This window comes from Humulus lupulus, chromosome 6 (genome assembly GCF_963169125.1).
Source record: "Humulus lupulus chromosome 6, drHumLupu1.1, whole genome shotgun sequence".
Classification (NCBI taxonomy): domain Eukaryota; kingdom Viridiplantae; phylum Streptophyta; class Magnoliopsida; order Rosales; family Cannabaceae; genus Humulus; species Humulus lupulus.
The window spans coordinates 16,574,997-16,588,200 of NC_084798.1; the positions used below are offsets into that span (position 1 = coordinate 16,574,997).

At 36.5% G+C, this 13,204-nt stretch overlaps 1 protein-coding gene across 1 annotated transcript; it reads right to left on the reverse strand.

Moving 5' to 3' along the window:
- Nucleotides 1-8,561: 8,561 nt before the first annotated feature.
- Nucleotides 8,562-9,433, reverse strand: LOC133783847 (uncharacterized). Its single transcript, XM_062223463.1, has 2 exons — nucleotides 8,820-9,433; nucleotides 8,562-8,696 (listed from the first exon to the last, which is right to left on the reverse strand). The coding sequence occupies exon 1, from the start codon at nucleotides 9,361-9,363 to the stop codon at nucleotides 8,821-8,823; it is 543 nt and encodes a 180-aa protein (XP_062079447.1). The 5' UTR covers nucleotides 9,364-9,433; the 3' UTR covers nucleotides 8,562-8,696; nucleotide 8,820.
- Between the last annotated feature and the right edge of the window lie 3,771 nt (nucleotides 9,434-13,204).

Here is a 13,204-nt window from a genome sequence, read left to right on the forward strand (position 1 = left end):
AGATAGACAAAATATTTAATAATGAGTTATTAAAGGTTTAAAGAATGCTTACAAATAGTCTCTTTCTAATAACTTCGATATCAGCTGGTTTTACTTGTTCCCAAGCTAGTGTAGTTGGGGTTACGGTGCTACGCAAATAACGAGCCATGGAATTGTTGAACCATTTGCCGTACTTTTGAATAGCTTTTCCAGTTTCTTCATCAAACTCTACTTTCAAATGACTAACCTTTTTGATGGCCAGCTCCTTCTCGATATTGGCACTATAATAAGCTCCCCTGCGTCTCTTGGAGCCACCACCTGTGTCATTACTTGTTTCAGCCAGTCTACATTAAAATATTCATTAATTAACTAATTCAAATTATGTATGTCTGTTGTTTTTTGTTATAAAATTAACATTTATTCATTATGGTATTTCCAAACCTACCTTATTCCGACCTAGTGGATCCCTTGGAGATAGTAAGGAGTCATGTACTTCTCCTCATTTTTTTAAGATGTTTCTCAAACATCTTGGAAAAATGAGGAGCAGTACATGAATACATTGGCTATCCCCAAGGCATCCACTAGGTGCATCACTATTATTTTTTGTTATAAAATTAATATTTTATTACTTATTATCTTTCCCAACTTACCCTATTCTGACCTAGTGGATCCCTTGGAGATAGTAAGCAGTCATGTAGTCATTCTCATTTCTTCAAGATGTTTCTCAAACATCTTGAAAAAATGAGAACCACGACATGAATACATTAATTATCCCAAGGCATCCACTAGGTGCATCACTATTGTTTTTTGTTATTAAATTAACATTTTATTACTTATTGTCTTTCCCAACCTACCCTATTCCGACCTAGTGGATCCCTTGGAGATAGTAAGCAGACATGTGCTAATACTCATTTTTTCAAGATATTTCATCAAATATCTTGAAAAAATGAGTACCAGGACATGAATACATTGACTATCCCCAAGGCATCCACTAGGTGCATCACTATTGTTTTTTGTTATTGAATTAGCATTTTATTACTCATTGTCTTTCCCAACCTACCCTATTCCGACCTAGTAGATCCCTTGGAGATAGTAAGCAGACACGTGCGACTACCCATTTTTTCAATATATTTCATCAAATATATTGAAAAAATGAGTACCAGTACATGAATACATTGACTATCCCCAAAGCATCCAATAGGTGCGTGTGTACCTATATCTGATACTATCATTAATTAATGATAATAAATAAAGTTTTCATTGAATTAAATAAAAAGTTACATACACTTGTTTAAATTACATATCACTGTCCTCATCATCACTAACTACAACATCATTACGAACATCACTAACTATCACTATCAACTAGAACATTATCTTCATCCTCATCGTCTTCATACTCGGCCAACGTGTCGTCTTCAAATTCAACTTCATCATCGACAACAAATTCATCTGAACCTTCGTCAACCAAATCATCGACGTTGTACACTTCAATGGCATTGACATCAACCCGATCATACTGAAGATTATCAAAAATTGGAAGTTCTACCCACAACTGAAATGAAGAAGAATTAACTTCTTGCAATATTGGTATATCATTTGTGGTCTCAGTATCATCAACATCGGAATTTGAGAAATCCCATACATTCCTTGGAATGTATTCATTAACGAGCCTCCAATCATCCCCATTTTTCACATCTCGAAGATAATACACCAACTTCGCTTGAGATGCGAGAACGAAAGGATCATCTTTATAACATTCTTCTTTCACATATACGCTCGTAAAATTGGATTCCACTTTAATTCTACTTGTATTGAACCATCTACACTTGAATAGGACAACACTGTAACCCATCAAGTAGTACAATTCAATTACTTCTTCCAAAACTCCATAGTAGTTCACTTCTTCCTCACTTGGCACCATTACACCGCAATTTTGTGTTTTAAGCTTCATATCACGACCACGAGTCACAAATTTCACACCATTCACTATCATCCCTGGATATGAATACACGGTGCCGCTTGATTTGTTTGCGAGAGCATACAATTCATTATTCACTTCAGTAGGTGTTGACTCATGCAAACCGTTCACCTATCAACATTAACATTGAAAGTTAGTTTTGGATTGATTAAGTGGGGTTTCAGAAAAGAATTGACTAATATACATACTCTTTCTTTGAACCACTGAGGAAAATCAATTTCTTGTTGAACTTCAAGATTCGAGCCCCCCCGTCTTCTTAATTCATCCATATGCTCACTACAAATGAACAACAATATTATGATTTTGGCATTTACTCGGTATATAAACCAAACATCATTATTGAAAAAATACTAGAAAACACACCTAAGGTTTCGGCACAATTGTTCAAGATATACCACTCAGCCTTTTGCTTTAACTACGAATTGAGGAGCATACTTGATTTCTTACCAAATGGACGACCAACAGCCTTATAAATAGAATATTCCCGATTTGGTTGGGATTCAACGCGATCGTCATTCCTCTCAGGTCGATTGAATCGAGTCTCAACCCCCTCGCAGGTACATTGAGCAAAAGGTTAAAGCCTCGTTCACCACGTAAGCTTCTACGATTGAACCTTCTGGACGTGCACGATTTCTTATATAATGTTTACAAACTGCCATCGAACGTTCAATGGGATACATCCACCTAAAGTGCACAGGACCGCCAAGAATTGCCTCTTTCGGAAGATGCAAAACCAAATGCACCATAATGTCGAAAAATGCTGGAGGAAATATCATTTCCAACTTGCATAAAATGGTGATAACGTCTGTCTCCATCTTCTCAAGGTCTTTCACATTCAAAGTACGTGCACAAAGTTTTTTGAAAAAACCGCACAACTCAATGATTGGCTTCCGAACTTCAAGAACCAAAAACGACCTAATTGCGGCGGGCAACAACTGCTGAAACAACATGTGGCAATCGTGTGATTTCAGCCCAGTTATCTTGCCATCATTGACATTGACATTCTTCGAAAGGTTTGCAGCAAAACCGTCCGGGAATTCAACTGACTTCACAAATTCACAGAAAACTCGACGCTCAGGGACACTGAGGGTGTAACTGGCGTGCGGTTTCTTCCACTTGTTTCCCTCTTTGCGGAGGTGGAGTTTTTCCCTAATTTTCATGTCTGCTAGATCAAGTCTTGCCTTGTCAGTGTCTTTAGATTTTCCCTCTAAGTTCAAAAAAGTTTCCAAGACACTGTCGCAAACATTCTTCTCAATGTGCATTACGTCCAAATTATGCCTCAACAATAACTCCTTCCAATAATCAAGCTCGAAAAATATGCTCCTCTTCAACCAATTAAGTTCAATCGGAGCCCTTTTGCGTTTCACACCACCAAATTCTTTGTGTTTCCCAGGATGTCTAATCAGCAAATTCTCTAATTGCTTCAACACATCATCACCGGAGTAATCTTTCGGTGGTGGCCTGAGTTCCTTGTTACCGTCGAATAGTGCTCATTTGCTTCTCCATTCATGATCCATATCAAGAAACCTCCTATGGCGAATGTATGCAATTTTACTTCTAATCCCTTCAGAGGGAGTTTCTTCATTGCATGTGGGACACGCCTTGTACCCTTTTGTGCTCCACCCAGACATCATAGCATAAGCTGGGTAGTCGTTAATGGTCCACAAGATTGCTGCACGCATATTGAACAAGGTACTATTGTATGCATCTCTTGTCTCGACACCATTCACCCATAACTCCTTCAACTCGTCAACCAAATGTCTCATATAGACATCGATATCTTTTCCAGGTGAAGAAGGACCTGGAATTAGAATAGACAACATTAATGAATGTGGTTTCATGCACTTCCACGGCGGCAAGTTGTATGGGACAAGTATCACAGGCCACATGCTGTAAGAGTTGCTCATGTTCCCAAAAGAATTGAAACCATCTGTAGCCAACCCAAGCCTAACATTTCGAGGTTCGGCTGCGAAAGATGGGTACAACTCATCAAGGTGCTTCCACGCCTTACTGTCAGCGGGGTGCCTCATCACACCATCTTCCCTTGGCCTTTTAGAATAGTGCCATCTCATATCCTCTGTAGTATATCTGGAACTGTACAGCCTTTTCAATCTCGGTGTCAACAGAAAGTACCGCATGACCTTATGGGCCACTTTCTTCCCGTTCCCACGATTATCTTGCCAGCGACACTCACCCCAAACCGGACAGAATTCCAAATTCACATTCTCCTTCCAAAACAGTGCACAGTCATGCTTGCAAGCATCGATGGACTCATATCCCAATCCAATACTCCGCAACTTTTCCTTCGCCTCATAGTTAGACTTAGGTAAAATTGTTCCGTCAGGCATAGCGTCGACTAACAATTCCAGCAAACCATCAAAGTAATGATTGCTGCACTTGTTAATAACTTTAAGATGCATCAGCTTCACCAAGAAGTTCAACGCGGAATACTTTCGGCAACCCGGGTACAGTTCACTTGACATCTCCTTAAATAAATTGTCATACTTGTCGCGATGTTGAGGATCATATTGGGGAGGATCATTATAGTTTCCAGTGGGAACGTCATCTTCAGCGTAAACATCCTCCAGGATATCCGCTATCTCATCTCTATCATGATCTCGTACCACAGCTGGTGGCGACAGTAGCGCTTCTCCATGGTAATGCCACACTTTGTAGGATGTACGACGCCATTGTTGAATAAATGCATCGAAATTGCTTTTTATAGGCTGGAACATAACATTCCCACATTTCTTGCACGGACAGGGAACCAAACCCCGATCGTTTAACTGATTTTTGGCGATATCGAAGAACTCCTTAACACCATTTCTATACTCCAGAGACCAACGATTCCTCGCACTCATCCAGCTCCTATCGCTCGCCATCTTTAAGCGAAATAATTAAGAAAATATTAATAATTGTCTTAAAATGAGGGAAATGATAGTCAAAGTATTTCATGACTGTTTGTCTCCCTAATTATCACTAACTGATAATAATATCCTATCCCTGGCAAAAATATTTATTTATAGAGATATTTGCGGCTAAATTACTCAAACTTACAACTTACTAACACTTAAATGACACGTGGCACCCACTACAACAAAATAGATGTTTTATGACTTTAATTGGGAGACATTGGAAGTCTACAATGTCTCCCACTAAGTGAGACGTTGTTGCTAGGGTCATTGTAGGTATATATCCCACGTCTCCCATTGGGAGACGTGCCTCACTTCCCACGTCTCCCACTGGGAGAGGTTGAAAGTCAAACGTTGACTTTCCACCTCTCCCATTGGGAGACGTGGGAACTGACTCACCTTTCCCAATGGGAGACGTGGGAAGTCCCTAGGAGACATCCCACGTCTCCCATTGGGAGAGGTGGGAGACTTCCCACGTCTCCCAATGGGAGAGGTGGAAAGTCAACGTTTGACTTTCCACCTCTCCCAATGGGAGACATTGAAAGTCTCCCACATTTAAAAAAATAAATTAAATAAATTTATAATTAATATTATTTTAATTTGATTTAATAATTAATTAAATTGAAATAATATTAATTTAAATTGAAATTATTTTAATCTAAATTTAAATTAATTTAATAATCAATTAAATTGAAAGAAAAATATATATTTGTTAGATATATACAAGAAATACAATATTTGTTAGAAATATTCAAAATGAACAAATATTGCATTGTGTATGAAGAAAGAGTTAAAAAATTTTAAAAAAAAACCTATCAACGAGGTCAGTAACTTTGGATTATCAGCAACATATATGTCGCCCATTCTTGTCGCAACTCATCAATTTGTGCCTCTGTATATGATGTGCTTTCTAGCTGCAAGAAATATAAAGTAAAATATATTAATTAATTATTTGATTACATTTATAGTTTCAAAAATAATTTGTAAATTTTAATTAATAATACCGTTCTCAAGTAATGCCCAGGACTCGCATGTTCAATCAAATCCTTCAACATCCTCATTAAGTAGTATCCACATGCCACATTGTCCGGTTGGTGTGGACATTAATTATTTAAAAATATGAGTAATTTATTATTAAATTGAAACTTTTTAAAAAATGCATACATATTATTCTACTTAATTATTATAAATGTTCAAAAATTTCTGCTAAAGTTACTTACCTGAGGTTGCTTAATGCGTAGAGTATCAGGGATCTCGACATCAGGAAGATTCATAGAGAAAAAAAGATTGAAAGCGCTGACGATCACTGATACAATCTCCTCACGGTTATTTAGCTCTGAATTCACCGGATCACAACAATAAACATGATATGCATATGGTGCCAAAATAAGCAACATCCAATGTTCACTGTATAAGAAAAACAAAAAAATTATAGCTCAAATGTTAAACAAAGAAATTATTGATATGGGTCGGAAAAATGACAAGTTTTTAAACTTACCCATGGTTCCAAGGGACAAGCATAACTTGTTCTTTTGATTTTACGTCATTGCAACGTCTGAACAGATTCTGAACACGATCGTCGAATGAACTCCCTTGAGTGGCGACGATATTAGGATTGACAAATAAAAACTTATTTTGGCGACCTTGTTGTACCACATATCTGTAAATGAACCTAATACAAAAATATGAAAAATTGTTATATGAATGCTTAAATCAAATTAGAAAATTAAATGAACAAACTTATTTGTGAGATATATACCTCATGTAGCTGACGAGCACTGCTTGTCCAATCTTCTCCTTTCGAGCAAACTGAAGTATGTCATCCTTAAATATATAACAGTGAGACATATCCTGATCAAAAACTTCAGACTCTATTCCTAGATTGACACACTCGCCATCATCCCAATGAGATATGATATTCTGTAATCGTTCCAATGGAGTGTGGCTCAATTGTGTTGGAGGAGTTTGTTGTCGTCTTCTTTCTCGAGGTTGTTGTGTTGATGGAGCTCTTGGTCGTTGTGATTTGGTCCTACTTGTAGAGGGAGTCTGTATACAATTATATCAACAATTAAAAAAATTGCAAACAAATATAGAATTGTAAAGATAATTATGTAAAAACATGGCATCACCTCATGAGTTACATCTTCAGATATAATGACAAAATCCTTAGGCCACGCTATTGGCGTCCCAATGGCCTGAGCAACTATGTACATGTCCAAATCAGGATATGCAAAAGGGAGAGGACAGGTTGGCTTAAGAACACTCGTAATCATAACTTGGAAGTTGTTGCCTGCCTCTCTTTCAATGACTGTACCTGATGCAACAATGTTTGAAACCGAACCAATTGCTAATTGGCATGCTCGACTCTGCATAAGAAACATATTATATACAAATAATCATGTTGAAGCAGTAAAGAAATTTATTTGGTTTCAGAATATTCAAGAAAGTTTAATTACCTCTTGCAAAAGCGGTTGTAGTGCTTGAGGCACTACTGGGTCTGGAGTATAGTAGGACGCCTGCGCTGGTGGCACTGGTGGGTCGGGCACATAGTATGATGATGGCACTGGTGGGACTCCAACGTTAGATCCTGACCCGCTCTGTTGGGCCAATAATTTTCTCAAGAGCTCATCTTGTTGCTGAAGGCGCTCTTCTAGGCGTTGTGCTTGTTGACGATGCTCTTCTTCTTGTTTTCGAAATCTTTCTTCAAATTCCTTTCTAATGTCGTCATTCGAAGAAGAGGCTTTTGATTTATTTTTCGTTGAGGTAGGTGTTGGAGTATTCCAGTATACTGAGCGGGACACACCGTGTCCTCCAGCCCTAACACGTCCTCGAGGCTCATGAGTGCCCAACGCCCTCGTCAGCACATCATCAGGGCCATCAGGTGCCCATTTACCCTCAGCTTGGAGTTGTCGGTAATGATCCTGTGAAACAATATTCACAGAAAGTTATATATATAAGCTAATAATTTGACATATCAACATTATTAAATATGAGCACTTACAATATTTTTTTGAATCTCAGAGGCCTCTCCAATTAGCTCTCCTTTTGCATTCTGACGACCCATGATCCATAAGTCTGCCCTACCAAGTTCAGTCAGACTTTTCCCACTTTGTTCCATTAACATCTCTTCAATACGCACATAGCCTCCTCTAGAGAGGTTGTGATTGTATTTATTCAGTGCTCGATAATTTTGCATTTCATCTCTCTTTCTTTGCCACTCGGGAGTTAATCTTGAGTTCACAAACGTTAACCATTCATCCGGAGTTATGACATTCTCAAATCCAAATGGCAAAGCTGGCAGGAACTCATTTGGGTATTTTTTCAAAGCGTCGTAAACGTGTACCCTAGTAAGATTAGTCTTCCAATTTCGGAAGTACTTTCCCGCATCCTTCAACATCTGTTGCTTTTGTTTGGGGTCCAAATCATAAGTTTTCTGCATGTTTTAAAGTAATAAGAAGCATATTATCAAAATAATATATATTTTAAAAACATTAAATAAAATATAATTAATAAAAATATACCTTCATTGTGTCCCATATTTTATTTTTATCCACCACACTAACATCTTTCCAACTGTTAATGTTGATGGACACAGTTGCTTGAACAACTGATCCAAGCTGTGATGAAACATTACTTCTAGATCCACCCACTAGTTGACCATACTCATTGTATTCAACAGGAGTAAGATGTCCTTCACTCCTTTTTTTGGTGTTTCTAGACATCCATGTACGTCCTCTCACAGATTTATTTTCTTGCTCCACTGACTGAGAATTAGGGCGTTGCTCTCCCTCATCAGAACTACCACCAAAAGGATCAGCCTCCATCTGTGAAACATAAATATCATTATTATAACAATTTTGGACACTCATAATCAAAATATGAAACACATTGCGATAACAACTAAGAATTTCACATATCATAAACATATGAAACCTATTAAATGGTACCTCAAGACCCATTATCATCAACCCACAATCCTTCACCATTTTCATGGAAACAAATACAATCATCATCAACTTCGTCATTATCTTCTATTGCGGTGAATGTGACAAGTTCTTCTTCGAGAGGTATATCATGTAAATCACCATCTTTAATGTTCCATTCTCTTGTTTGCGTTGGAAGAACAATTGACCATTGGTTGTTTGAAGGATCATTCACATAAAATACTTGTTTCGCTTGTGAAGCTAATATAAATCGATCAGATTTGTGCCCAATTCGATTTAGATTAACTAATGTGAAACCAAAATCTTCATATATTATGCCGCTGTCACTTTTCACCCAATCACAAAAGAAAACAGGTACTCGAGTTGTGATATAATCTAACTCCCAAATTTCATTAACTACTCCATAAAAAGTCATATCACATTCAACTGGATTTTTATCTTTTGCACTAGAGACTTGCATAGTTTTAGCAACAAGGCTAACACCACTGTTTTGTGTGTTTCTGTTGTTATCGCGCTCCCTAGTGTTAAATAGAGTACCGTTAATCATGTATGATGAAAACTTGATGACATTAACTGAAGGTCCTCGAGAAATCCACTTAACAATGTCTGAAACCTTATTTGATGTGTTTTGTAATTCTGAGACAACCTATCAAATCAACATACCAAAAACAACCAAAAATGTCATCTTGTAATTAAGTACTAATTAATGACAACTTTCAATAATCAACACAATTTACCTTTTGTTCTATCCAACTACTAAAAGTTCGATAATGTTCGTCTTGTAACCATTTTGAGTTCCTTGACTTGGATGGAAATTTGGTCTTTATCCAATTAAAATGTTCCCTTCAATTATAAATATGATGTTAAACAATTGAATATACGAAATTACACAACTTAAACTTAATGTATTATATGAATATAACTCACTCGATATAAGGTTGAATTTCATTTATATTCTGCAACACAAGACGATGCGCTTCATCTAGAAGATCTCGACTTACTGTGCATACAACGCTACCACGACAACTCTGAATCTCAACATTTTCAACATCATTTAACCCAATTTTCTGTACACCAGTCATGTATTCAGAACAAAATTCAACTGCCTCTTTTGCAATATAACATTCGACGATGCATCCTTCCGGCCGACTTCTATTCCTAACATACCCTTTAAGAATCTTCATATATCGCTCAAATGGATACATCCATCTTAAATAAACTAGACCAAAATATGTTAGTTCTCTAACCAAGTGAACTTTCAAATGGATCATTATATCAAAAAATGCCGGCGGGAAATATTTCTCCAACTCACACAATACCTCAACAATTTCATCTCTTAACTTAGGTAACTTTAGCGGATCAATCACCTTACAACACAGTGACTTGAAAAACAAGCATAACCTTGTGATTACATCTCGAACTCTCCTAGGCAACACAGATCGAATGGCCACTGGTAGCAAATGTTGCATTAGAATATGACAATCGTGAGATTTCATGCCAGTCAGAATACAATTTTTCATGTCTACCAATGACCTTATATTTGAGGAATATCCGTCTGGAACTTTTATATTAAACAAACATCTGCAAATTTCCATTCTTTCCTCTTTAGTAAGAGTGTAAGCTGCAGGAGGTAAATATGTTCGTCTCTTATCTGGTTTTGGAGTCAATTCATCCCTTATTACCCATTGCAACCAAGTCTTGTCTAGCCTTAATTCCATCCTTAGTTTTCCCAGGAATATTCAACAAAGTGCCAATCTAACTATCACATACATTTTTCTCTATGTGCATAACATCTAAATTATGACGTATAAGTAAGAAAGGCCAATATTCAAGTTCGAAAAACAGATTTCTTTTTATAACACCCTTTTGGCTCCTCCACAACCTTGGCCTTGCGACAACGTTTCATCTTTGTAGGTGTACGAACTTTGGGCTTCCCTAACTTGAACACAATTTTAGACATCTTCTCAAGTACTTGGATCCCATTCAATGGCTCAGGAGCCTCTTCAAACTCTTGTTTACCATTGAATGCCTTCTTCCAAGTCCGAATTTTATGCGTATTAGGCAAGAACTTCCTATGTCCCATACAACATATTTTCCGAGAGTGTTTCAAGTATTCTGAACATTTTTTTTCTTGACAAACGGGGCAAGCTTTATATCCTTTCACACTAAACCCAGATAAATTTCCATAAGCAGGAAAGTCATTAATTGTCCACAATAAGACCGCTCTAAGATTAAATTCTTCCTGCCTATACGCATCATAAACCTTAACCCCTTCATCCCACAAAGTTTTCAAGTCATCTATAAGAGGAGCTAGATAGACGTCAATATCATTACCAGGTTGTTTAGGTCCTGATATCAACAAGGTCAAAATCGTAAACTTTCTCTTCATACACAACCATGGGGGTAAATTGTAAATAACAAGCATAACAGGCCAATAACTATACTTACTGCTAAGGGATGCGTGTGGATTAAACCCGTCAGTCGAAAGACCTAGACGAATATTACGAGATTCATTTCCAAAAGAAGGCCACTTCAAATCAACTCTCTTCCAAGCAAGGGTGTCAGCTGGATGTCTTAATTTACCATCCTTTATTCTTTCATTAGCATGACACGACAAACTTTTAGCATGTTCGGCATTTCTAAACAATCGGATGAAACGAGGAATTGGTGGAAGGTACTACAAAACTTTGGCAGGTACTCCTTCCTTGACATCGTCACCATTTCTTTTCTTTTACCATCGTGACTCACTACAAGTAGGACACGATTTTGCGTCTGCAAAACTATTTCGATACAATATGCAATCATTAGGACATGCATGAATTTTTTCGTACTGCATGCCTAATGAGCATAACGTCTTCTTTGCCTCATAAAATGAAATTGGAATTTCATTAACTTCAGGCAATAACTCCTTCAAGAAACCAAATAACTCAGTAATGCTTTTATCACTCCAGCGATGTTTAGCTTTTAGATTGTACAACCTAAGAAGCGCAGATAATTTTGTAAATCTTGTACAACTAGGGTAAATTGGTTTCTCGGCATCATTAAGGAGTGTCTCAAACTTATTTGGGTCTACTCCTGATCCATAATGTGCATCGTCAATCATTTCATCTAATGGATCCCAGTTCTCCTCCACTATATTCCTCCTCACTCCTTTTGGTCTACTTGGCAGAGTTGAAGCAATCGGAGCTATCTCCCCATGGTAATACCAAATTGTGTAACTCTTGTCAATCCCATTGAAATATAAGTGTTCTTTAATCTTTTTAAGATCCATCTTTTTAACATTTCCACACTTAAGACATGGACAATAAGTAAAATTTGGGTCTTTCACATTTTCCGAACAAAACCTTAAGAACAAATCGACCCCGTTCCTATATTCTGCAGATAACCTATTCGCTGACATCCACCGTTTATCCATATATTCTCCTATGTCTATGGAAAAGAAAAGAAACAACACTAAATAAGCACGTGATAAAGTTGTATGTCTATATAAAACTAATTTTTTATTATCCTAGATAAAATCGGGCAGCATTTCCCCTATAATAGTGACCTAACCATCTGCATGTGAATATCAAAACAAACAATTCAAACAACATACAATAAGTTTCTTCCTTATAGAATGTCTATATAAAACTAATTGTTTATTATCCTAGATAAAATCGGGCAGCATTTCCCCTATAATAGTGACCTAACCATCTGCATGTGAATAGCAAAACAAACAATTCAAACAACATACAATAAGTTTCTTCCTTATAGCTCCGCAGCACACAGTCAAATTTATCAGAACCTATTTCACTAATACACACAAGTTCTCAACCTTCCGTTATCACCGCAGCACACAATTTTAATCTCAGAACTTACTTCACTATGGATGAATATTTAAGATATTCAAACTCCTCTAACATTTGTTTAATAATATTAAAAGTAGAAGTAAGAGAATATATATGTACCTCTTGCAATCTTTAATCCAAAAGCTAGCAAAGTTACTTCACTTAGTAATCAAATTCGCTATTAAATCCACAAACCAATAAAATTAAATTAATAAATAATAAATAAAACATCACTAAATATCTAGCAATATATAACGTATTATTGTAATTTTAGAAACTTAATTACCTCAAATGTGTGATTGATATTGGAATTTTGATGCAAAATACTCTCTAAAATCTCACCACAAAAATCACAACCTATGAAATTAAATTAATTAATATGTTAAACATTACTAAACAAATATCACTAAATATCTAATAATAGTAAATGATATTGGTAAACAAATAAAAAAAATCCGAATGTGCCGCTAATTATAACCTCAACAAAAAATTAATATAAAATTTCATAACCTAAAAACTTAATAATAAACAAAAACATACAAATTATCATATATTTCTATT